Source organism: Lathyrus oleraceus, chromosome 5 (genome assembly GCF_024323335.1).
Source record: "Lathyrus oleraceus cultivar Zhongwan6 chromosome 5, CAAS_Psat_ZW6_1.0, whole genome shotgun sequence".
Classification (NCBI taxonomy): domain Eukaryota; kingdom Viridiplantae; phylum Streptophyta; class Magnoliopsida; order Fabales; family Fabaceae; genus Lathyrus; species Lathyrus oleraceus.
Genome location: NC_066583.1, coordinates 608409965 through 608436654, shown reverse-complemented (window position 1 = coordinate 608436654; position 26690 = coordinate 608409965). Strand labels below are relative to the sequence as shown.

At 35.3% G+C, this 26690-nt stretch overlaps 1 protein-coding gene across 4 annotated transcripts in view; it reads left to right on the top strand.

Annotated features, from left to right (window-relative positions):
- Positions 1 to 26690, top strand: part of LOC127086992 (serine/threonine-protein kinase EDR1) — a 34192-nt gene that overhangs the window by 5086 nt on the left and 2416 nt on the right. For 2 of the 4 annotated variants that reach the window (XM_051027819.1, XM_051027820.1), the window contains 11 exons: positions 13 to 201; positions 445 to 689; positions 1334 to 1441; positions 1630 to 1719; positions 2487 to 2582; positions 7554 to 7652; positions 16179 to 16299; positions 18289 to 18577; positions 21464 to 21587; positions 21692 to 21711; positions 21956 to 22112. In XM_051027819.1, coding sequence (XP_050883776.1) covers positions 13 to 201; positions 445 to 689; positions 1334 to 1441; positions 1630 to 1719; positions 2487 to 2582; positions 7554 to 7652; positions 16179 to 16299; positions 18289 to 18577; positions 21464 to 21587; positions 21692 to 21711; positions 21956 to 22112 — 1538 coding nt within the window. The remainder of the gene's footprint in view (positions 1 to 12; positions 202 to 444; positions 690 to 1333; positions 1442 to 1629; positions 1720 to 2486; positions 2583 to 7553; positions 7653 to 16178; positions 16300 to 18288; positions 18578 to 21463; positions 21588 to 21691; positions 21712 to 21955; positions 22113 to 26690) is intronic. The other 2 variants (XM_051027822.1, XM_051027823.1) reach the window with 2 other exon arrangements.

Below are 26690 nucleotides of genomic sequence, written 5' to 3'. Positions count from 1 at the left end.
TTTTTTGGATAGGTTTCTGATTTTTATAAGCGGCCCAGTGTGGAAAGTCCAGCAAAAGCCGCATTTGATGAAACCTCTCACATTTTTGAGAATCGAGGTGTCCAGATGCTGGGGCAAATAAAGCATGGTTCATGTCGTCCTCGAGCTATCTTATTTAAAGTATTAGCGGATACTGTAGGTCTTGAAAGCAGACTCATGGTGGTAAGCTCTGATTTCTGTTGAACTCAATTTCTGTGCCATACTGAGTAATAATACTCTTACCTGCTAGTCAAAAGAATTATTAGTTAATTTTCAATCTTGTTTACCAGTTTACTTCTCTCTTTTTACCTAGCAAGATAAGGACTTGATTTGTTGTTGTTGTTGCTGTCGTCGTTATTCAATTTTGTTCACCGTTATTATTTAACTTTTGAAGAATATGTTGTGTACCATTGTTTTCTTTACCAGGGCTTGCCAAATGACAGGGCTGTTGAATGTGTAGATTCATACAAGCATATGTCTGTTATAGTTGTATTAAATTCGGCGGAAATGCTGGTTGACCTTATGCGATTTCCGGGTCAATTGTTGCCAAAATCAACAAAGGCAGTTTTTATGAGTCATATATCCGCGGCAGGAGAGAGTGATTCAGCAGAAAACGATTCATGTGATTCGCCGCTAGAACCAAACAGTCCTTTATTTGGAGTTTCAGAGAGGTTAGTTCTCAACAGGTTTGAAAGCGGTTGCTATTGTTGTTTGGGCTTACTATAGTTTTGTTTCCCCTCAGTTTGATTTTGGTCCCCCTAATTTCAATTGTAGAATGTTGTTCTAGTTTTCAATTGCTGCAATTAAGCTCTCTTGTTAGATTAATGTAGATGCATGTGATACTGTGCTTACATAAACCATCAAATTCAATTAGCAAAGAGAATATGTGAAGCAAAATGGTATGACAATATCTAAATCAAACTGATGGGGTACTTGAATTATAACAATATCTAAATCAAACTGATGGGGGACTTGAATCATAACAAATATGAGTTTAATAACCGAGGATAACACAATTGCAAATGGGAATATGTGGAGCAAAATCAGATTTAGTGAAATTCAGATGCCTAAAGTGTCATAAATCCCTTTGCTATATACTTTTGATTTCAACTGCTAATAATGCATTTACCATGCAATTATGAAGTTGATCTTACACTGAACATCAGATAAAATATATCCTTCCTGTATTTTCGTTAAGAAGTGAATTGTGAGATTATAGGTACAAAACCTTTAGGCCTCTATCATTATAGCTGTTCTTCCAGCTACTAGAGTTGTCAACTGATTGATATTGGTTTACTTTTCCCCCCTCTTACAGTGCTGAGAAGGAGGAAAACCTTCAATTCCATAAAAGATTTGAAGCGTCTTCAAATGTAACAGGCCTTTCCCTGAGAAATATGATGTTACGATCAAATAACAGTTTTAGGTATTATTTTCCATTGCTTATCCTGATATGTTTCGTGTTCCTTTTCCCATTGTTTTCATCTCTTCACTCACATTTTCATTATTGTTGGGGTCAGTTTTTTTATATTTAAGAAACTTTGTTTTACTAGAATCTTCAAAAATGTACTGTACCAACTATTTCTTGTTAAATGATTCTGTAAATTATCTCAGTTTGTCTCATAGTGAACCCAATATTGCAACTGCATTTGGTCGGCGTAGTCGGAGAAAGGTTATTGCTGAACAGAGGACAGCTAGTTCAAGGTTATTCATAATTCCTTTTATTTTTTTTGGAATGATGAATAGGCGTATGTTAGGTTTTGGTTCAGTACACATAATCTGTATCATTCCTAACCTTGGTTTTCTTTTTCTAAACTTTGTCAATCATGGTTCTTAGAAGCTTAAAAATTTAGTTTGATTTTTTATATACTGCCTTTAACTTATCTTGTATGGAAGTATTGATATATCTCGACTCTGATTTGCATTTTTTCTCTTGGTCTCTGAGTAAGTGAAGCTTTATACTGCTGATAGAGCCTAGATATTGCTGACACTACAACTTGTAACTAGGACATGTCAGTTTTGTCTTTCTAACTGATTTTTGTATATATATCATTTTGTGAACTCAGTGGCAATGGTATCTAAACAATTTCCAAATCATACATAACAATTTTAAATTTATTGCCAGTCCATTTGTGTTTCACATATTTGGATAAGCCTTCTATAAAGCAGCTTGTCTCTAAACTTAGCAAATAAAGGTGTATCCACCATTTATTTGATTCAAAGGGCATCATTAAATTGACTCACTAAAATTTAAAGGTTGATGATACCCTTACTTTCTCTTTCAAGTGTAGCTTTTCCCCAATATTTCTAGCTACAACATGGCCATTGTGTTCCTTATTTGTCTATGTACATGTTGTCTTTTAACATATAGTGGGAATGTATTTAAACAATGCTAAATTGTACGCACTAACTTAAAAATTGAAAAGTTCACGGTCTGTCTTCTTATGTTTGAAATATTTCTGATTTTGCAGTCCAGAACACCCATCATTTCGAGCACGTGCACGGTCTATGCTTAGTGGCGATAGGACAGAATTTAGAGATTTTGCTGATGATCAGGCTACATCAAGGTTTTTACCTTTAAGGCCCCTTAATGTTTGCTTATATTCCATTATATCTGTTTAGTTATAAGGCCTTGCATGTTTTTGTCAGCATTAAAAGAGACAAGCTTTTGCGAAAACAAATCTTGGCACTGTACAAACACAACTGAGCCTGCACTCGATTGATTGGCTGCTAACTATTTGTTTTTTTGGATTGCTACTATGTTTGAATAAAATCAACTTGCTAACCGTTGAATATTAGCACAAAATCAAAATAGATTCTGTCGTACAACTCATTATGGCTGGATTTAAATTGTAATTAATTAGTAATTAACTTATTATTCTATTCTTACCTTATTTAGGATTAACATTTATAGGGAGAATAGTCACCCCTATTTCCTAGTGTAATTCATATTCTATAAATACCTCATATGTACCGTGTTATAGAATATACAAAATAGAAAAACATATTTCTATATGGTATCAGAGAAAAAAAGAATTCTTTAGGGTTTTTTTGTTTTTGCTTCCGTTCTGTTTGTCCTTTTTATTTTCCATCCCACACAATGTCTGATACCGAGTCCTCACTTTCACCCAAACATTCCTCACCCGAACCTAAAACACCTAAATTAGTCCGGACGTACCATGAAAACCACTCTGTTTAGATCACAACAATTCGGCTGAACGGTGCTAATTATCTTCAGTGGTCGCAATCCGTCCGTATGTATCTCAGGGGGAGAGGAAAGATTGGCTACATCAGTGGCGACAAAAAACAACCAGACAAGGCAGGTGCAGATTATGATACATGGGATGCTGAAAACTCCATGGTCATGACATGGTTAGTCAACTCCATGGATGAAGAGATAGGTGCAAATTATCTCTGTTATGATACTGCAAAAGAACTTTGGGAAGGTGTCTCCCAAATGTACTATGATTTGGAAAATCAATCCCAAATCTACAAATTAACTCCCAAACTGGGAGAAATTCGGCAAAGTGAAGATTCAATCACCAAATACTTCAATTGTCTCAAACGTATTTGGCAAGATTTGGACCTTTTCAATGAGTATGAGTGGATATCACCTGCCGATAGCAAACATTACAAGAAGATGGTGGATGTTAGTCGTGTTTTCAAGTTCCTAGCAGGTCTAAATGTTGATTTTGATGAGGTTCGTGGCCGAATTCTAGGCAGAAATTCTATCCCTCCAATTGGTGAAGTCTTTTCAGAAGTACGTCGCGAAGAGAGTCCTCGACAAGTGATGCTTGGCCTAAGTATCTTTGGGGAAATGCTTTATTAACTGCTTGTCACCTCATCAATCGAATGCCATCTCGGGTGTTACAATATGAAAGTCCTGTACAAGTGTTATAAAACAATTTTTCCTACATCCCGTATTATTACGGATCTTCCCCTTAAAGTTTTTGGTTGTCTATGTTATGTTTACATCCCCAATGTTTTTCGTTCTAAGTTGGATCCTAAAGTCGAAAAATGTGTTTTTCTTGGCTATGCATCCAATAAAAAGGGATACAAATGTTTTAACCCAGTTACAAAGAATTTTTTTGAAAGCATGGATGTTCACTTTGTTGAAAATCAACCTTTTTTTTAAAATTCTCTTCAGGGGGAGAGTCAATATGATAATAAAGAAGATAATTTTTGGGAAACTTTGCCTGCTCTAGATGATATTATGACTACAAATCACCCAAGTGCTAAGATAATAGAATCTGAAATAGGGGGAGAAACATTGATTAAGGATGATAATCCTGAACTTAAAGTGTATGTTCGAAAAAAAATCCACAAAGGTGGTGCAAACCCTATTGTCTCTCCAGTAGAAATCCAATCTGATTTACCAAGTGAAGGTCCTGCAGATAATCTGTCTTCTAGTTCTTCATCTGGTAATCCTTCTTACTCATCCAATGATTTATTTGATTTGTCTTTTCCTTATAATAATCTTCCAATTTCTGTGAGAAAAAATATTCCTGACCTCGATGTCCCAATTGCTGAGAGGAAAGGTTCTCGTATGTGCACTAAACATCCTATGTCTAATTACTTGTCATATGACACACTATCACACACCCACAAGGCATATGTGTCTAGGATTTCTAATTTGTTTGTGCCCAGAACTATTCAGGAAGCATTAAGTGATCCGAATTGGAAATTAGCGGTGAAAGAAGAGAAGGATGCTCTAAACAAAAATAACACTTGGAGTATCACTGATCTATCACAAGATAGAAAGGCAGTAGGGTGTAAGTGGGTCTTTACAGTCAAATGCAAGGCTGATGGAAGTGTGGAAAGATACAAAGCGAGATTAGTAGCAAAAGGATTTACTCAAACTCATGGTATTGATTACCAAGAGACTTTTGCCCCGATTGCTAAGATCAATTCTATCAAAATTCTTCTTTCTCTTGCAGGAAATTTCAACTGGACACTATATCAATATGATGTTAAAAATGCCTTCTTAAATGGTGAATTACATGAAGAAGTATATATGAGTTTACCTCCTGGATTTGAAAAAAATCTTGGAAGAAACAAAGTATGCAGATTGAGAAAATCCTTATACGGATTGAAACAATTGCCAAGGGCTTGGTTTGAGAGATTTGGAAGTGTTGTTAAGAGACATGGCTTCACCCAAAGTCAAGCAAATCACACTATGTTCTTTAAACACTCATGAGAAGGTAAGATTGCTATGTTAATAGTGTATGTTGATGACATTATTATTATAAGAGATGACGTCAAAGCATTTAGTGATCTGAAGAGAAGACTTGAGGTTGAGTTCGATATCAAGGATCTTGGAAAGTTAAAATACTTTCTTGGGATGGAGTTCGCAAGATCTAAAGAAGGAATTTTTCTCAACCAGCGCAAGTATATACTCGATTTACTTGCAGAAACAGGGATGACAGGGTGTAAAGCAGTAGAAACACCAATGGATCCCAATGTGAAACTAAAGTCAGTTGCTGAAGATGAAATAGTAGATAAAGAACGTTATCAACGATTGGCTGGAAGACTATTTTATCTGTCACATACAAGGCCAGATATAGCCTTTGCAGTAAGTGTAATAAGCCAATTTATACATGCACCAGGGGCAGCCCACTTTGAAGCTATTTTCAGAATATTAAGATATTTGAAAGGTACTCCAGGAAAAGGGACTGATATTCAGAAATAGAGGGCATATCCAGGTTGAAGCCTATACAAATGCTGATTGGGCAGGTAATATAAATGATAGAAGGTCTACCTCAGGATACTGTATTTTTGTAGGTGGAAATCTAGTTACACGGAGGAGCAAAAAACAAAATGTTGTAGCCAGGAGCAGTGCAGAAGCTGAATTCCGATCTGTGGCCCATGGTTTTTGTGAAGTATTATGGATCAAAAAATTCATGGAAGAATTGAAGTTTTTTGGCCCAACTCCAATTAAAGTTTACTGCGATGATAAGGCTGCTATTTCTATTGCCCATAATCCTGTCCTACATGACAGGACGAAGCATGTTGAAGTGGACAAGCATTTCATCAAAGAAAAAATTGACAGCGGTGAGATTTGTATGTCCTACATACCCACCAAAAGTCAAGTAGTAGATGTTCTCACAAAAAGTCTTCTAAAGAGACTGTATGATAACATGGTGTGCAAGCTTGCTATGAACGATGTATTCATGCTAGCTTGAGGGGGAGTGTTGAATATTAGCACAAAATCAAAATAGATTCTGTCGTACAGCTCATTATGGCTGGATTTAAATTGCAATTAAATAGTAATTAACTGTATTATTCTATTCTTACCTTATTTAGGATTAGCATTTATAGGAAGAATAATTACCCCTATTTCCTAGTGTAATTCATATTCTATAAATACCTCATATGTACCGTGTTACAGAATATACAAAATAGAAAAACATATTTCTATACTAACAATCTTTTCTTTATCTATAAGGCGTTGCATGTTTTTGTCAGCATTATCATACTATACGTTTATTTGGTTTGGTGTTTGGAATTTCCAAACCAGGGTTTTGGCAAAAGCTAAAAGAGACAAGCTTTTGCGAAAACAAATATTGGCACTGTACAAATGCAACTGAGCTTGTACTCTATTGACTGGCTGCTAACTATTTGTTTTTTTGGATTGCTACTATGTTTGAATAAAAACAACGTGCTAACAATCTTTTCTTTATCCAGGCTTGTACTATCATGTCATGTTTTTCACTTTTATTTTGTTTTTATGAAACTACTTATCAATTTATATGCTTGAATTTTACGACCTTTTCTCTTTTCACTTTGGTCAAGACATGGTGCTAAGTGATAACTGATATTTATTTATATGATGCAAACATAGTAATATACACAGCGTTTGCATAGTCCTTTATCATTTGATTTGCTACTTGAGGTGTAATCGAACTCATTAAATAAAAATCTGTGATGAAATTCATCAAAACAAATTTATGAAACATGAGATCCTTCTTTTGGTTTGTGAGGAATCTACTTGAGCTATGGAATCTATATATTTGATATTTTAGTTATTTGCATTTTTTTGTAGAGGCCACAAAATATTGTAAACTTCTAAGAATTTTGCTTAAAAACTTGTGTATTTGTTAATCTTTAATATCTTCATATTCAAAGTGTACCAGCTCAAGTCTGAAGTGCTACCATCAAAACTGACAAGGCCTAAAGCTAAACAAACAAGTAAATAAAAGTAGAAAAAGAAAGACGTAAATTGTAATCATCACCTTTACTATCATCACTCTAGACTTGTTTTTCTCTGCTCATAAATTTGTTGTTCAAGTTGTTGCTGAGACATTATTTTCATATTTATGTTCCTTGATGCGAGTGTTCCTTTCGGTTTCAAATAGTTTTGTTAAATTGGATGGGATTTTAAGGAATATAAGACTATGTTGGCTGACATTTACCAAATTACCATCCCTTGTTTATTGTATGCTTTAAACAATTGTGGGATTATCTACCAATTTTTTGTCCTTGTTCTTTATCATCTAATTATGTAAATATGACTTATGAGGTGTTTATTCGTTTCTCAGATCCAGCTATAGATCAGATGGCGCATCCTCATCAGAAGTCCGTAGGATACGACGAAGAAGCATCAGCATTACACCAGAGATTGGGGATGATATCGTAAGGTTGATTGTCGTTCCATAATGCTTCTGGATTTGTATTTGCTTATTTGTGGAGTGTGTTGCCCTTTCATTGTGTGTTGTTTTTGAAATTGAGTAAATTTCTGCTTTTTAATTTTTTAGCTAGTTGCCTTCAACATGTTTCCTTTTGTTTTTTGGACATTTGAATGCTCATGTCAATTCCTTCATGTCTTAAAGACGATAATTTCTCTGGATCATTCTGTTAACTAAATATGCTCTTGCGTATGTATCTAGTTAATCAACTTTTGATTTATCAAAAAACTTCTACATGTTATATTTTGCATTAGATTGTTCAAGTTTAGGACTTCTGTTTTCTTTTTCTCTTTTAGTTAGTTGCTGAGTTTTCTGTTAGGTTAATAAAAGATTCTGTTACAAATTTCAAACTGTTACTCGCGTAATCTTATTGATCAGTAGAAAAAAAACTGTTGGGTCTCATAACTCATGAATGGTTTGCAGAGGATTAGGTCAGGAGACTCAGGACTAGTTATTCTTATCTATAGAGTAGGTTCATAAGATTCTGGCCACTTGGAGGCTGGAGTAAACATACTTGCAAACATAATGTCTTATGCCATTTGAAGTTGGATATTACTCATTTATGGCTTTTTAGTTTTCTTTCTGTTAAAAGTGGAGCATTGTCAAATGCTGCTGCTGCTTGCTTGTTAGAGACATCTTTTGTTCACTGAACCGTCATCTCCTGACTTTTGGGGTATGCGTGGTTGCCTAATACATTTCATCCTCTCTAGACTTGTCAAGTTTTTGTGTGTGGGTGGGGGTTACGATCTTATTGAACTGAACTGCTTTTTCTTACTCTATTTCAACCAAGGCAATTTGGAGAGTGCTTTTTGTGATGTGTGATGCATTCGGCATGAGTGCAATACAAGAAATTTGTCGCAATATTTATCTCCCGGTTTTGTATATGGGCAGGTCACAGGGAGGGAGATAGGTGCTGTATATGGGCAGGTCACAGGGAGGGAGATAGGTGATCTAGTAGAGGATTAAACCTTTAGGCTTGTTTGTATTGATGGAATGTGGTGGGATGGAGTGGGTATGTGATGGAATATAATTAAATTGCATTATTTGGGTTATTTGAAATTGGACGGAGCAAAATGGAGTCGAGTGATATCTATTCCATTCCATTTCATCACTTACCACTTTTCTTCCCCTTTGATTTGGATGGAATGAGAAATTTGTTCTGCTCCGACATAAAATATCTAAACAATGGAATAAAATCTCTATTCCGTTCCATTCCACTCCATTCTTCTTCATTTTACTCCATTCCATTGTGTTCCATTCCACTCTCTCCATTTAAAGATTTATATTGTTGTCACACCCAAGTGGCTCAGTGTTAATTGAGCTAAAAGCTCATTGCAAGAGTTTTCTTTACCTGATATGAAAATAATGTGTTATCATACTATTAAGATTGGTTAGTGCAGAGTTATTTGTGTTTATGTTTAAAGTATATAAGGGAAGATAGGGGAGAGTTTATTATCTAGGAATTAGTGAGTGGTTATTGGGAGAGACCCAACTCTCGAACATTTGGGAAGGGAGAGATCCAAGGCTCTCGAATTTCTTGAAAACTCATTGTAATTACTATTAAATTTTATTGTTTGGTATCAGTTTCTATCAACCGGTATCAGAGCACTTCTGATCCGGGAGAGGAAAAAAAAACAGAGAATAAATGGAGTTGTCATCAAGAATGGAAGGAATGCTTGACCTTGTTGATGATGTGTTGAAAGAGATTAGAGATTGGAGAAGAGAACTCAAAGAGTTATGATTAGAAATACCAATCTTTAAAGGAAGGGTTGTTGTTGGATGGATGATCAAGGTTGAGAAATATATTGATGCAGGAGGTGTATGTAAAAAAGAAGATCAAAAACTAAAAATTGCACAGTGGATGAGTGGTGAAGTGCTCACATGGTACCAATTATGGATTTTGGTCAATCCAAGTTCCACTTGGGGAAATTTTGAAAATGTAATTCTCAAGAAATTTGGGTCAGAAATTGATTCAATAGAGAATGAAGAACCAAATGAGAGGACACTACCGGAATGGTTAGACTTAGGCCAACAACCTCCATTATCAAAATCACCCGACATCGGCACGGTAGTGTTTACTGATATTCCTAAGATAAAGTCTGGTAATGAGAAAGTTCCACTGCCGGTATCGCCATCACACAAACAACTGGTCATGAGATGACTGCCATTAGCAAGCAATTTGATCCTAATGAGAATTTTCCTATTTCATGTACAACTCAATTTTTCTATTTCGAATTTTGGGATCTAGGAGGATACATTTTTCTACTGTGTATTTCTTTCACCTGACAAGGTGAATCTTTAGGGGCGGAGTATGGTTAGACTTTTCATATAACTTAGCAATTATGTTTTCAAATAGCAATTATATATATAAAGAGTGGTTATGTTTTCAAATAGCAATTATTATATTATTAAGAGTGATTAATGGAGAGTTATCATACTATTAAGAGTGGTTAGTGTAGAGTTATTTCTGTGTTTATGTTTAAAGTATATAAGGGAAGATAGGGAAAAGTTATTATCTGGGAATTAGTGAGTGGTTATTGGGAGAGATAAGACTCTCAAATTTCTTGGAAACTCATTGTAATTACTATTAAATTTTATTGTTTAGTATCAGTTTCTATCATAATGTTTTTATTTGTTCTTTTCTTTTTTCATCTGTTTTTAGAGGATTCCTTATTCTTGTGACTTTGCACCCTTCCATATTTTCTATAAAGGCTTATATGCAAAAAATCAGACTTTGGGTCATGATTGCATTTGCTTGTTCTTGTTCTTAGAATGTGTGAGTTGGGTCTAACTCGTTCATACAAAACCGGTTTGTAAGTTGAGGGTTGCCCAAGACAGCACAATATGAAGGTGTTGGAGGCTGCAATGGAGGCTAGTCAAATGCCACAATTTAGGCGACTAGGGAAATGCCGCAATGAAGGTGTCGGGCCTCAATGAGGCCGAAGCATGGACGATGCGGGAAACCCTACAAGTGATCTAAGATAGGCTTTAGTACCATCTTAGAATGTGTAACTGAGCCTAACTCATCCTTACAAAATCGACTTGTAAGGTGAAGGTTCCCAAGCTTTATTAACACTTCACAAGCCATATCTCTAAGCAATGTGGGACTAAATCCCCTTCAAACCCAACGCAATGAAGGTGTTGGAGACTGCAATGAAGGCAAGTCAAATGCCGCAATCTAGGTGACTAGGGGCGAACTGCAATGAAGGCGGAAATTCCAACCCTTGTAAATTTGCTCAACTTCAAAATGAACGAATTTGATAGATTATTATGAGTAGAGGGCTTTTATTTATCTGTTCCTGCTGGCTTGCCAAGTAACTAATGCTGGCTTGCCAAGTAACTAATGCAGAGAATGCATGATTATAATACATACTTATTGTAGAAATATATTGTATATTTCCTTATGTTTTATGAGAATTACATATGCTATATTTATAGACTGCATAAGGCAGGATTTGAAAGAGAAATCTGACCTAAGAATCAGGGGAATTAATTTCCCATGAATGCTAATTCTAATTACAGAAAAGAACAGGAAATAATAGCTAATTAATTACATTAATCATAATCCTTAATGAGCTGTACAAACAGAATCATTTGATTCTGTATTGATTATTCCATACTCCCCCTCAATCTGGGTGGTAGATGTCTATCATACCCAGATTGGATCTGATATTCTCGTATATGTTCCTTGGAAGGGCTTTTGTTAGAATGTCTGCAGTTTGCTGGCATGATGGAATATGATTAACACTTATAATTTCATGATCAATTTTCTCCTTGATGAAGTGTCGGTCTATCTCCACATGCTTTGTTCTATCATGCTGTACCGGGTTCTTAGCAATGCTAATAGCAGCCTTGTTATCACATAATATCTTCATGGGGTGATTGGTAGGAATTTTGATCTCATCTAGCATTCGCTTAAGCCAAATTCCTTCACAAATACCTTGTGACATAGCTCTGAATTCTGCTTCTGCGCTACTCCTAGCCACAACAGATTGTTTCTTGCTTCTCCAAGTTACCATATTACCCCATACAAATGTGCAGTAGCCTGTAGTTGATTTCCTGTCAGATAAACATCCTGCCCAATCAGAATCGGTGTAGACTTCAATGCCTCTGTTTGAGTTCTTTTGAAAATAAAGTCCTCGGCCTGGCGTACCTTTCAGGTACTGGAGAATTCTGTTCACATTTCTCATGTCAGTTTCAGTTGGATTTGACATATAACGACTAGCCATGCTTACAGCAAAACCAATGTCTGGTCTGGTGTGAGTTAGATAGATTAGTTTTCCGACTAGACTTTGATATCTATCTTTATTAGCCAGTACATTCTCATCTTCACTCCTTTTTACTTGTTCTATGGGAGTATTGGCAGCTTTGCATCCAAGCATACCTGTTTCTTGAAGTAAATCCAGAGTGTACTTCCTTTGAGAAACTGAAATACCATTCTTTGTTCGTGCAATTTCCATCCCTAGAAAATACTTGAGTTGTCCCAAGTCTTTGACTTCAAATTCTTTTGCTAGAAGTTTCTTTAACTGGTTGACTTGTTCATCATCGTCTCCCGTAATAACGATATCATCAACATAGACAATAAACAAAGCTATCTTCCCATCCAAAGAGTGCTTGACAAACATGGTATGGTCTGTTTGACATTGAACAAAACCATCTTGCTTGACAACTTTTGTTAGTCTATCAAACCATGCCCTTGGTGATTGTTTGAGGCCATATAGAGATTTGCAAAGTCGACACACCATGTTGGCGGTTCCAGGTGATTCAAGTCCCGGAGGAATTTGCATATATACCTCTTCTTCTAACTCTCCATTTAGAAATGCATTCTTTATGTCTAGTTGGTGTAGGGGCCAATCTAGATTTGCTGCCAAAGATAGTAGAACCCGGACAGAATTGAGCTTCGCAACAGGTGCAAAAGTCTCCTCATAATCCACCCCATATGATTGTGTGAACCCCTTTGCAACCAACCGAGCTTTGTACCTGTTTATACTCCCATCAGCATTGTGTTTAATTGAAAATATCCACTTGCATCCTACTGCTTTCTTCCCTTCTGGTATAGCAGTGATCTCCCATGTGTCATTTCTTACAAGTGCTTGAACTTCTTCTGTTACAGCTGCTGCCCATTCAGGTTTCTGCAATGCTTCTTGAATATTATTTGGAATTTCTAAGTTGTCAACAGCTGCTACAAAGGACCTGTAACTTTGTGATAGTTTTCCATAGGAGATATATTTTTCAATAGGGTGTTTAGTGCAAGTTCTAACCCCTTTTCTCATAGCAATAGGAATATCAATATCTATTGTATCAACATGTTTAGAGTTAGGAAGAATATTACCTGTGGGAACTTCATTTTCTAGAGTCTGGTTTGACTCATGGCCTTGCATTGGAGCTTTGCTTGACTCTACCTCCTTCCTTTTATAACAAAAACCCTTCCACTTGCCTGTTTTTGGATCACAATCCTGTTGAGATGTGGTTGAAACTATAATTGGTTCTGTTTCCGTCACAACTTCTGTTGTCCTTTCACTCGGCTGAATGTTTGAGGTCTGGTCTGGTAATTTTTCAGCTGGTGTAGGCATAGGTTCAGCTGATTGAGTGTTGCCGGTTTGGTTTGGTATGATTTTGTCATGTTCGGTTAGTTCAAGAGGCAAAAGTTGGTATTCTGAATTTTCTATATGCTCCCCCTGAATACCAGTTTTGGTGTAATAGGGTTGATTTTCAAAGAAGGTTACATCCATAGTGTGGTAAAATTTTTTGGTATGGGGAGAGTAACACCTATATCCCTTTTGGTGAGGAGAGTAACCAAGAAAAATGCATTTGATGGATTTTGGGTCTAATTTGCTTCGGTGAGGGTTGAGGTTATGGACAAAAGTTGAGCATCCAAATATTTTTAATGGAATAGAGGAAAAGATTTTGCTGGTTGGAAATAGGTTTTGAAGTGTGGAGAGTGGGGTCTTAAAGTTAAGGATACGGGAGTGTGTTCGATTTATAAGGTGAGTTGCTGAAAGGACAGCTTCTCCCCAAAAGTGTTGTGGGACATTTGTGGCTAACATGATTGATCTAGTCACTTCCAAAAGGTGTCTATTCTTCCTTTCCGCAACTCCATTTTGTTGGGGAGTGTCCACACACGAGCTTTGGTGAACAATTCCAACCTTTTGAAGATAGGAACTTAGAGCAAGGTTGTAATACTCACGGCCATTGTCAGTTCTGAGTATCTGAATATTGCTTTGGAATTGTGTTTGTACCATCTTATGATAAATTTCAAATATTCTCCCTACTTCTGATTTTTCCTTCATTAGAAACACCCAGGTAACACGTGTGTGATCATCAATAAAGGTGACAAACCATCTCGAGCCTGTAATGTTGTGGACTCGTGATGGTCCCCATACATCACTATGAATTAATGAAAAAGGTTTTGAGGGTTTATAAGATTGGGGTGAGTAATGGTTTCGAGTATGTTTAGACAATTGGCAAATTTCACACTGAAAATGTTCCTTGTTTTTATTGAATAAAGAGGGAAACATTTTTTCCAAGTATATGAAATTTGGGTGGCCTAATCTGTAGTGCCACATCATTACAGGATTATTATCACTTGAAACTGCAGCTGCAACATGACAATTATTCTTGAGTTTTTCTTCTGATTTTTCCACTTGAAGGAGGTAGAGTCCAGCACACTCTTCAGCATTGCCAATCGTCTTCCCCGACTCCAAAGTCTGAAATTCACACAAGTTAGGGAAGAATTTAGTAACACATTTCAAATCTCTTGTAATCTTGCTAATAGACAGCAAGTTACAATCCAGTTTAGGCACATACAAAACAGAGTCAAGTGTAATATTTGATGAAATGATAATTGATCCTTTACCCATGACCTTAGAATGTGTACCATCAGCTATTCGAACATTATAGTTATAGGGACATGGAGAATAACTACTAAACAAAGTAAAATCTCCAGTCATGTGATCTGAAGCCCCTGAGTCAACAATCCATGATTTTATTTTTTCCTTACTAGTGTTTAGAGCATGTAAGTAATTACCTCTTTGAGCCACTACAGCAGTACCACCTTTTTCTACAGTTAACATGGTTTGCTGAAGGAGTTTTTGAAGAGCCTCCATTTGTTCTTTGCTAAAAAGAGATGAGTTAGAGTATACCTCAGCTTCTTGATTGTTAAATGCTGTGTTACCTCTTCCCTCCTTGCCTTTGAAAAATTTGGTCTCTGAAGGTTTTCCATGTATGATCCAACATGTTTCCTTTGTGTGGCCTGGTCTCTTGCAGTGTTCACACCAGGGGCGGGTTTTCTTTTGTGGTGGCCGAGGTTGATTCCCTCTTGCTGCCATTGCAGAGCTCTCGCTGTACAGAACTGAGCTAGGTGTTCCCAACATGATTTTCTTCCTGCTTTCTTCCCTTCTCACTTCTGAAAAGGCTTCTCGAATTTTGAGAAGTGGTTTGGTTCCAAGGATCCTTCCACGAACTTCATCTAGGTCCTTGTTTAGCCCTAATAGGAACTTGTAAATCCTATCTTTTTCCACCAGCTCCTTATATTTCTTTTGATCTTCTGTACAACACCATGTAACCTCTTCATATATGTCGAGTTGCTGCCAGTGTTTGTTAAGTATATTAAAATACTCGGTAACAGAAGATTCTCCCTGTCGAAGGTCATGAAGAATACTTTTAATCTCAAATATGACAGATGTATTGTCAACATTTGAGTATGTTTCCTTCACTGCATCCCATATCTCTTTTGCAGTGTCATAGAACATGAAATTTTCACCAATTTCGTTTGTCATGGTATTGAGCAGCCATGACATTACTTGGCTGTTCTCAAGTTTCCATTTCTGAAAGTTTTTGTCTCCTTTTTCGGGACATTTAGAATCCCCCGTTGTGTAGCCTTCCCTTCCTTTTCCTTCGAGGAAGATCTTGACTGACCTTACCCATTGGGTATAGTTTTGACCATTTAATTTATGGCCTGTGATGAGGTGAGTGAGCCCTTCGTGTGAACTGGTCGGAAATGATCCAGTCTCCACTTTGAGCGATTCATCAGATTTGGGATCCTCCATAGTTTGGCGGCGCTAGGTTAGGGATGGTTCAGATCGTGCTCTGATACCATGTAGAAATATATTGTATATTTCCTTATGTTTTATGAGAATTACATATGCTATATTTATAGACTGCATAAGGCAGGATTTGAAAGAGAAATCTGACCTAAGAATCAGGGGAATTAATTTCCCATGAATGCTAATTCTAATTACAGAAAAGAACAGGAAATAATAGCTAATTAATTACATTAATCATAATCCTTAATGAGCTGTACAAACAGAATCATTTGATTCTGTATTGATTATTCCATACTTATGTTAGGTACATTAATGATCCTTTATATAAAACTTTCAACCTGCATGGTTATTTGTTGTATTAATCATGAATGCTATCTTTGTGCTTATTTATAAGTATTTCAAATGCTGATAACTCTTGATCTATTCATTGCAGGGCCGTACGGGCAATGAATGAAACACTAAAGCAAAATCGTCTTATGAGAGAGCGAGTGGATGATAATTCATTGTCCCCTTCTACAAACAATATAGTTAGTGATGCAAATCTTCAGAAAAAAGTATGTTTTTCTTTTTTGCTAATAATGGAGCATATTTTTATAGAAACCTAATAGTTACTGAACATTTCTTTTGTCATGTTTCAAAACTATATCCGATAAAAATTTACATTTTTTCTGTCTCAAAATAAATGTCTAATATAACATTTATTTTTCCCCACCACTATACCCTTATTTATTTACTTTCACTCTATTTAACTACTCCACTAATTATAATTAATAAAGACATTTTTAATAAGGACATTTTAGTTAATAATACTAATTTTATCTTAAAATCAACACATCTAATTATTTTCTTAAGAACCACCGTGCATAGCTCAAGTGTTTTACGAGATGGAGGGAGTACTTTCTTCTTCTTTTGAATTGTGAACAGTACTTGAAAGACAGATTTCAATCTGATGGATTTCATGGCCATTTGAAGGATATATGGCATTGATCTGGTCATTTATTATGTCTTACAAAAAAGAAAAGAAGATCGGGTACCATGGAATCAATGGAAAAATTTAGAACAAGAAAAGACCTTTGGTATTACTCTTAGGGTTTGGTTTCATCACAAAATCAAGAAAGAGCAATATATTGTCATGATTCTTAAGGCTGTTTTTCTTTTCCTTTTAGGAAAATAATGCATTATGTTTTTTAGTAGACATTTTGTAATTATCCTTCAAGATTGCAAAAAAAAATACTTGTGTTCTATGAAGATCGAAACTCTACACTAATACTATATATTTGAGGGGGATTTATAGGTTAAAACCGGATTTAGTAATACCTATCCTAAGAAATACAACGAACAAAAAACCACACATTATAACTATGTGTTAAATAAAGTAGCATTTACCTTTAGAAAATATGATCCGATTATTTGTTTAATATTATGCTCAATACCTTTGCCTTCAATATTTGTGGTCCGTCCTCTCATGAGAAATCGGGTACAAAGCAATATGATGAGCATCTTGCTTGATTATTGCAAAACAACTTCGTTTAATAAATTTCTATTCACGACTTAGTTGCTTGCTCTAGATAATACCAAGGCCATAACACACTACTACTCATCCTCAAATCTAGATCTAGAAACAATCTCCTGCTTGTTCTTCGAGATGACGAGATAGCCCTCTATAAGAACATGGTACCCTGAAGTGGATATTCTACCAGAGGGAGATTGAACCCAATCAGTATATGAGTAACCAATCACTTCGGAAAGAGCTCCATTTTCATTCAATAAACCTTGACTTGACCATAAGATCCTTTAACATGTCTCAAATTAATAACAGTTACTTCTCAATGCTTACATGAGAAAGCTGATGAAATTGAATCACCACTAAATCAATAACAATAGCGATAGTATGGTAATTTGGCTTACCACCTAAATTTTGATACCATCCTAGCCCTGTAAATGGCTCCCCTGACCAAAGAGAAGGTTAACATTTGGATCTATAGGAGAGTCAACGGGTTTATAATTTGATTTCCCAATTCCTCATGATTTAGGGTAATTATGGTTTATTATGTGTTGTATATTATTATGTAATTACAAGAAATCAATAATTAGGGTAACTATAAATCTTTGGATTGGATTTATGTGTCTTGGTATATAGAATATCCATCATTGTGTAGTTTGGAAGAAAATTTCATCACAGGCCTTTTATTTATCTTCTCTCTCAACACTTAATAACTCTGAATTTAAAAAGTTTTGTTCTAACCTAGAAGTAAAGACAAATTAATTCCATACTCGCATTCTTTTATGCTGGTGTCATGCATGGGGTCTATTTGTGGTTTTCCAAACTCAACTCGTTTAAAATTCATGTTTGCATTGAAGTTGGTGTCTTGTGAGTTATGTTTGTCAATCATCATTGGTTATTATTGTGGTCTTTAAAAAGTTGGATTAGCTACTCTAATTAAAATGAAGCTTGTCTTGGCCCTTTTATTTTTGAGAAGGGTGGTTTTTATTTTTCAGTTAATTTAAATATCTTACGCATGATTCTCGTTCTGCAATTGTAGGTGTCAAATTTCCATCATGATGGTCATGATGAAAGGCCTAGCTTATATTCTTTTCAGCGTGACCAAGTAGCATCACAAAAGGCAATGTCATTACCATCTTCACCACATGACTATAGAAGTCAAGCTTCTGAGAGAAGCGAGCTATCAAGATACGGAGTTAATGATGAAACAGAGTCGACCTGGAATAAAGTACTTGAATCTCAAATGTACAATGGCAAACCTTTATTGCCATATGAAGGATGGAATATTGACTTCTCAGAGTTAACTGTTGGAACTCGTGTAGGGATTGGTAAGTTTTAAATCTCAGGGTTATCATAGTAAAAAGTAATATGATTTGCACATTGTGGGATTAGATGTAATTTGTTTAGTATGCGATGCATATGTTTTGCTAGTTTAAGATTTATTACTTCTATTGATGATTTTTCCTGCTGCACTTGGTTATTTTAAAGAAAAGTAGATATGAATTACTCTATTTTTGAGTAGTTTTATTTATATTTAAAACTCAGTCTGCTGTGTATGTTCTAGCACCTGTTTCTGAGGGCATTCCGGACTCTCCCCTGCCACCGGTGCCTTTACCAGATCCAACTCTGAATCTTCCCATTGCTATTTGTAAAAGTATACATCCTATTCACAATCCATGTCCTCATTTACTTGGAGTTATCATCATCTTTCTCCTTTGCATTTATACTTGCTTGTCTTCCATGGCTTTTGTGTCTATTCCTAAATCTCCAGGCGAAGTTATCCCATCCTGAGGGGAGGTTGGTAATGATTAGCTAGATTTGTGTACTTCAAAGCAGTGATACTTGGGAAATGATTCATCTATCCCAAGTGATACTTGGTAACAGTTCTTCTATCCTCTGGGAGTCTTTAGTAGGTTGTCATTGGTTTTATACGATGAGTGTTGGTTCAGATAGTAAGATTAGTCGATTTAAGGCCCGATTGGTGGCTAAGGAATATACTCAAACTTTTGGGTCGGATTATAGGGATACTTCGTCACCTCTAGCCATAATAACATATGTTAGACTCCTTTTGCATGGTGCTCTTGGAGAGGAAGTGGTGTATATGGAGCAACAACTTGGGTTGAGTTTGTTTCTCTGGGGAAGCCATCTACTATGGTTTATTGGCTACACATGTCTCTCTATGGTCTTAAACAATCTCCTCAAACTTGGTTTCACAGATTTGGCACATAGTACAATGGTTTGGTATGATTCATAGTGAACTCAACCTTTCATTTTTTTTTATCGTCACTCAATCCAAATGGCGCATCTTATTGATTATGTGGATAATATTTTCATAATTGGTAGTGATCAACTTAGAATACTCCCGTTGAAACATATTTCTGATCAGTTGCAGACTACTGATCAGACTAAAGACTGGTAAACTTTGTTACTTTTTGGGTATTGAGTTAGCCTAATTCGAAGATGGTGTTGTAATTTCACAAAGGAAATATGCTATGGATATTCTTGTAGAAACAAGTCTATTGAATGCCAAGTTAGTTGATACACTTATGGATCCAAATGTCAAGTTTCTACCTAATCAGAGTGAGAGCCTCAATTAGAAACAGGGTAACATAGGAGAGTGGTTGGAAAAATGAACTATCTCACAATCACTTGTCCAATCATTTACTTTGAATATGGATGTTGAAATTCGAATTCTGAGTTAGCCCAATTCAAGGACAGTGTTGTAATTTCACAAAGGAAATATGCTATATGGATATTCTTGAAGAAACACGTGTATTGAATGACAAATCAATTGATACTCCTGTGGATCCAAATGTCAAATTGTTACCTAATTAGATTCAAGGTTACATAGGAGATTGGTTGGAAAATTGAATTATCTCACAATCACTTGTCCATACATGTATTCTGAATATGGTTGTTGTAATCCGAATTCTGAAATACATCAAATATGCTCTAGGAAAATGGTCATTTATAAATTATATAGGAAGATATATGGCTACTCGGATGTTGATTGAGCATACTCATCCATTATAGGCGTTCCACTTTTAGGTGTTGTACTTGTTGGAGGAAACTTGATATCTTAGAAGAGTAAGAAATAAATTGTAGTTGCAGGATCTAATGCGCGGTCATAATACATGGCAATGAGATTAGTAACACGTGAGCTCATTTGGTTGAAAGAGTTACTCCAAAGAGCACTTCAATTTGAAGAGGCAAGACCAATGACTCTAATTTGTGATAATCAAGTTGTATTGCATATTGCCTCAAATCTATTTTTTTATGTGATGAACGAACATGTTGAGATAGATTGTCATTTTATCCGAGAGAAGATTGAATCAAGCGATATCCTCACAAGTTTTGTCAATTCCAATGATCAATTGGCAGATATTTTAATCCTTGCGGGGTCCTAGAATCAGTTCTATATGTAGTAAGTTTGGTGCATTTAATTTATAAGCTTCAACTTCAACTTGAGGGTGGGTGTTAATATTTAAATATAGGAAATTTTGTATAGATAGGAATATTTTATTTTAGCATATTCTCTTGCAATAATGTTGTTGATTGTATAATATAATTTGTTTCTTAGCTTATATAATAGAATCTCCGTATTTTCCCCCCTTCACTCAACAGGAGATGAAAGAGAATATTTTTTGAATGGAAAGTAAAAACGTATTTTAGATAGCACTTTTCTGGGACAATAAGTTGACCCATGGTTTAGTGAGGAACAAAAATCTAAGTTTTGTCCGGTTCCTTGTCTCCCCCATTTAGTTTAGTACAGTAATTTTAAAATCAAACACAATACAATTGAAGTTGTGATGTCCTATCCTTTATTTTTCATCAAATTTAACGCACTAGGATCATGATAGGATCTTATTCTTGTTTATATTATGTCTCACATGTATATAGATACTTGTACAAACCTCTTCATTGTAAGTAAGAAATATTCTTTCAAGTTAAGTTTCCATAGATACAAGAGGGGAATGTCTTGAGGAGATTTGCATTGTTAGAAAATATTGAGTTTTAGTTGGAGTATTATGTGCTATGTGCAATTTTAAGCAGAACTGCTATTCAGCTTTAAAATAAATAGATTTATCGTTTTGGCATGGTTATGGGACACATGATCAAATGCTAATTCAAAGGTTTGTTCTTGAGGGATGATGTAGTAATGCCATAGTTAACCATTGCTTGAGCATTTATGTATTTTTTTTCTTCTTTTTCAGGCTTCTTTGGAGAAGTCTTTCGTGGGATATGGAATGGTACAGATGTTGCAATCAAGGTTTTTCTAGAGCAAGATTTAACTGCCGAAAACATGGAAGATTTCTGTAATGAAATATCTATTCTGAGGTATTTGGTTGTTGATATGCAACTTGTTAGCCTTTTTCTGTTGTGTCCAACATGTTCTGACTCTTTCTGTTTTCTTCTGAATTTATGTTTTTGTTTTCATCCAGCCGACTCCGACATCCTAATGGTATTTTCCAACATTTTAACTATTTACTTCCATAGTTTTGGATTTAACATTGATCTTGCATATTTGTTTTATACATATCGCAATTAATTAAAGGGCTTCTGAATTGTTGTCTTTATTAAAATATTCCTCACTGATAAGTATTAAAAGTAACATTATTATGTAAGTTTGGTTAAATAAATATATCATGTAGCATCTTTCCCTCTCAGTATAGGTGTTATTTATATAGTGATAAAATTATATGCAGTTATCTTATTTCTTGGTGCATGCACAAAGCCTCCACGTTTATCTATGGTTACGGAATATATGGAGATGGGATCATTGTATTACTTGATACATTTGAGCGGTCAGAAGAAAAAGCTCAGTTGGCGGAGACGACTAAAGATGATGCGTGACATATGCAAGTATGTATTATGATTATGCATGCCTTCTCAGAATCTTATCTCTCTATTTGCATTTATGCTAAACAGTTTTTTCACGTCTATAACTGCAATATGATACTTGACATGTGCAAGTACTATGATTATGCATACCTTCTCAGAATCTTATCTCTTCATTGGCATTTAGGCTAAACAGTTTTTACACCTATATAACTGCTTCGATGTTTTCCAATCAATCTCATAAGCTCTCCTACCATTCAATTTCACACGAGAAACCACTGTATTGTCTGTGTTCCATGACTTATTTTCTTCCTTTTCCAATTAATTTTAAAAACAAATCACGGTTCAAATTGCATGAACTATAAATCGTTGCATGAACTGTAAATCATAACAAAGAACTGTAAATCAAGCTAAAAAAGAAACTGTAAATTTTGTCTTAAGTCACCCAGATAGAGCACTTAATAGCCAAATAAGGTGTATATAGAGTTAGCAAGTGACTATATGCAGTATTTATATGGAATCCAATAAGAATGAAAGTAGTGCGATGGAATAATTAAAAGGTGCATTTTGAGGTGATCATTTAATTTCTTTTAATTTAACATTTAAACTTATATATGACTTTATAGTTTGTTTGAAGTGATGGGTAGTCCTCATTTTCCATGCCCGTTTTTATTTAATTTTATAATTCAGGTTAGTTTAATTAGTTAAGAGTAACTAGTTAGTAAAAACTAAACAGTCTAAAACAGAATGTCAGTTAGAACTGTACCTGAATTCAGTTAGTGATGTTTAACCCAAGTTGGTTACTGATTTGTGCGTAAATTTGGGATTCATTAAATACACATTTTATTCAAGTATTTTCGCTCTCAATTCTCTATTTTATCATGTGTATGAGCCATGGAGTATGTTCAGTTTCTGCTCAAAGCCAACAGTTTTGTAGGGGTTGAGTTAGACCCATTTCGCATTTTAAGATGTTGTAACAATGAGACTCAATTGACTCGAAACTTATCAAGGAGTTGTTTCAACTTTTAAGCCAAATAAGTTTAATAGCAGTGATGACCTTAGCTCGGTATTCTGTCTCTAGACAAAATCAAGCAACAGCACTTTGCTTCTTGCTTTTTCAAGAAATAAGATTTCCTCCGGTAATGACATAGTAATCAGAAGTGGGATGTCGATCACTATGGCATCTAACCCAATCTGTATTTGTATGTGCAACATTAGTGTGTTCTTTGTTCCCATAACCCAATTTATATGTTGGTATCATTTACTATCCAGGTTTATTGGGCCTCCCGATATTGGATCATTAGACACACAAGATGTCTGGTCCTGAGCATGAGAGGGGATGTTAAAGAGTCCCAGATTGGATTGGATGTGATAAGACCTAAACATGCTTTTATAACTGGTGGATAATCCTCATTTACAAGTCAATTTTGTTAGGGTTAAGTTAGACCTCACACAAATGCTAATTCATGGTTGTCAAACTCAAGAATTTACATAAACTCATCTGAGCTTTATCGTTCCGTAGACTTTAAAGTCTACTGAATATAATAACATTAAAATTTTTAAAATTAACACATATAAAATAAAATGCTATATTTTTATATTTGAATAAAACTAGCATGCCAACCTTTTTCGAAAACTGTATAAATTTTGTTAAAAATAATACATATAATAAATAAAGAGCTAGGTTCACAAAAAACCTAGGATAGTTATTAGGCCCACTATTTTACTTGCAAAACAAGAACTAATACTCTTAGCCAATAGCACAAGCCGACTATGAAGCACGGACACCTGGATATGACACTGACACTCTGACACCGATAATATTAAAACATAGGACACTGACACCGCTATATGTAAGAGAGTATTTCGGCTTATTTATCCCTCGATGATTAAAAAAGTTGAAAATATTCTAATCAAAATCAATGATTTTAATTCTTTATTGTTAACATTTGCTTAAATATACGTATTTAATAATTTTAAATTTTTATGAGATTTGTCCAAAATATGTATAAAAATGTGTTAAAGCAAAGAAAAAACAAATTTTTGTTTGAAACACGTGTCTAACTTGTCACTTGTCTGACATATGTGTTATGAGTGTCAATCATTGATTTAAAGAGTGTCTAAACAAAGAAAAAAATTATTTTTTAGTGGACATTTGTCTGACTTTTCTGACATTTCTCTGACTTTTCCGACACGTGTCGTACGGGTGTCATAAAGTGTCGGACATGGCCTACTCCTAGAGGTGTCCGTGTTTCATAGCAAGCCGACAACAAAGTATCGCCCATTAACCCTAGTGAATTGTTTCTTCTTCCTTCATGCAGATGCTCCTCTTCTTCTTTCACACAGATGTGTCTGCCTCTTCATCTTGTTTCTTCTACATGTTGTTTCTTCTTCCTTCGCACAGATGCTCCACTTCTTCTTTCATATAAATGTCTCTGTCTGTTAATCTTGTTTCTTCTTCCTTCATACAGATGCTCCAATTCTTCTTTCATTCAGATGTCTGTCTCTTCATCTTGTTTCTTTTCTACATTTACAGCTTCTGCCATTTCTTCTTGTTTCTGATTGCATGCATATAGCACAGAGATGACAAGAGACGAGAAGGATGTAATGTATCATGAGTTCAAGAAACAATGTTGTGCTGAATCTTAGGCTTGTTCAAAATCTTTGCGAACTTACATCAAAACCGCGAGTTTGTCCTGAGTTAGTCTGAGTCGTCCAAGTATCCAGAAAATCAGCATGTTTACATGTCAACTTGTTTAAGGTAATTGAACTCATAAATTCGCTAGTCAACTCATTATATGTGTGTCAGATATTATGATACAATTCAATGTCTATCCAGGAAACAAGTCTGTGCGCGAGTCAACTCATTATAAATAAATAATCAGCATTGTGGTTTCAATAGGATTAAGTCTGTCATAATTTATTTACTTACTACTAAGAAGTTTTGGGCTTTATTTTAATGCTAGCCTTGCTATGCATAGCCGGTGCCAAATTCAAATAGAAGGATTGTGTTATGTTTGGCCATCGACAACCTACATAAACTTAGTCGAATCTCTATGACATGGATAATGTTCGTCATGTTGTGATGTTGTGAGTAAAATGTCAAATGAGCAAGGGTGTTGCACTAGCACTACCATCTATATCATCAATATTAAATAAGTAGGGGTTCCCATGTTTTTGGGAACGAGTGTGGGCGAAGAAGCTAGTTCATGAGAGTGATTTATTTTGGAGTATAGAATGTAGGCACTCTTATAGGAAGATTTATAAAATAGTGGAAGCTATGAATATAAGGGTGATTAATTTCATATGCCGATGAAACTGAATGTATGTGTGAAAAGGCGAAATAATTGGACAATTTAGGTTTTAAGCTTTGATACACTTATAAAGCTTTTAGTGGAGGAAGACAAATTTAATATTATTTGTACCTACGCACTTCAAATAAGATTCGAAGAACACTTTAAAGTATAATTTTTGGAGGATTTAGAAGGCTTAATTCATGAAATGCCACTAGGAGAATTTAAAATTATAAGAGGGGATCTAAATGGGCATGTAGGAAGTATATCAATTTGAGGGCTTGCTTGGGGTATATAGTCTCGGAGAGATAAATGTGGAAGGTAGATCCATCCTAAACTTTTTCGTTGACTTTTGATCTAGGTTGTCGATAGCACGCTATAGTGTAACATTATAGGACGTCGGTGCCACGCTTTTGGCATGCTAACTGCTATCCGTGATAACGGAAATAGTGGTTGCTATTTGTGGAGTTTTTGCGGCGCAATAGCGGTTCTGTAGCAGTTTACACATTGCTATTGTGAAGATGAGGGAAATATTATAAATTTGAATTTTTTAGGGCAAATTGATGTTTTTCCCTTTTATTTGACTAATATAAAAGCTGCTAGTGATGCTTTAGGTCATTTCCAGTTCTCTCTTCACTCAAATCCGCAAGTGGTGGACCTTTTGACCTAAAAATTTGTCGTTCTCTCTCTTTTCGCAAATTTTCTTCTTCCACATTCTTCTCAAATCATGAAGTATCAATCTTTCTCATCCATTCTTCTTCTCAAATCAGCAAACATCCATCTTTCCCATCCATTCTTCCACATTTCTCTTCACCTATTCATCTTTTTCTTCACTTTCTCACCCATTAACATCTATTTTCCCCTGTTTTGCTGATTTCTCATCTACTAGCAACTATGATATCATCTTCAGCAAGGTTAACACAAATTTCCAACAACAAAGGTTTTTTTAAATCAATTTCTGACAATATTAACACAAACTTACAACTACATAGGTTTTTTCAAACAATGATTTAACTGGTCCTATTCTCCTCAACTATATTGATGAATGTTATGAATGGTTGCAACAAAATGAGGATGGAAATGAAATATTGGAAGATGATTTGGTTTTGGGAGAAGAGAGTTTGACTTGAGAAGTTGTTGGTAATGCCATTGGGGCTAATGAACCAGCAAGAGTTACTAGACATCATTCTAGGCTTGATACATTAGTGTCTAATGGAGATGAGGAGTTGGAGGTGGAAGAAGAAGAGTTTGAAATTAAATAAAGTGATGTGGAAGGTGATATTAATGTGGTGGAATTTGGATGTAAGTA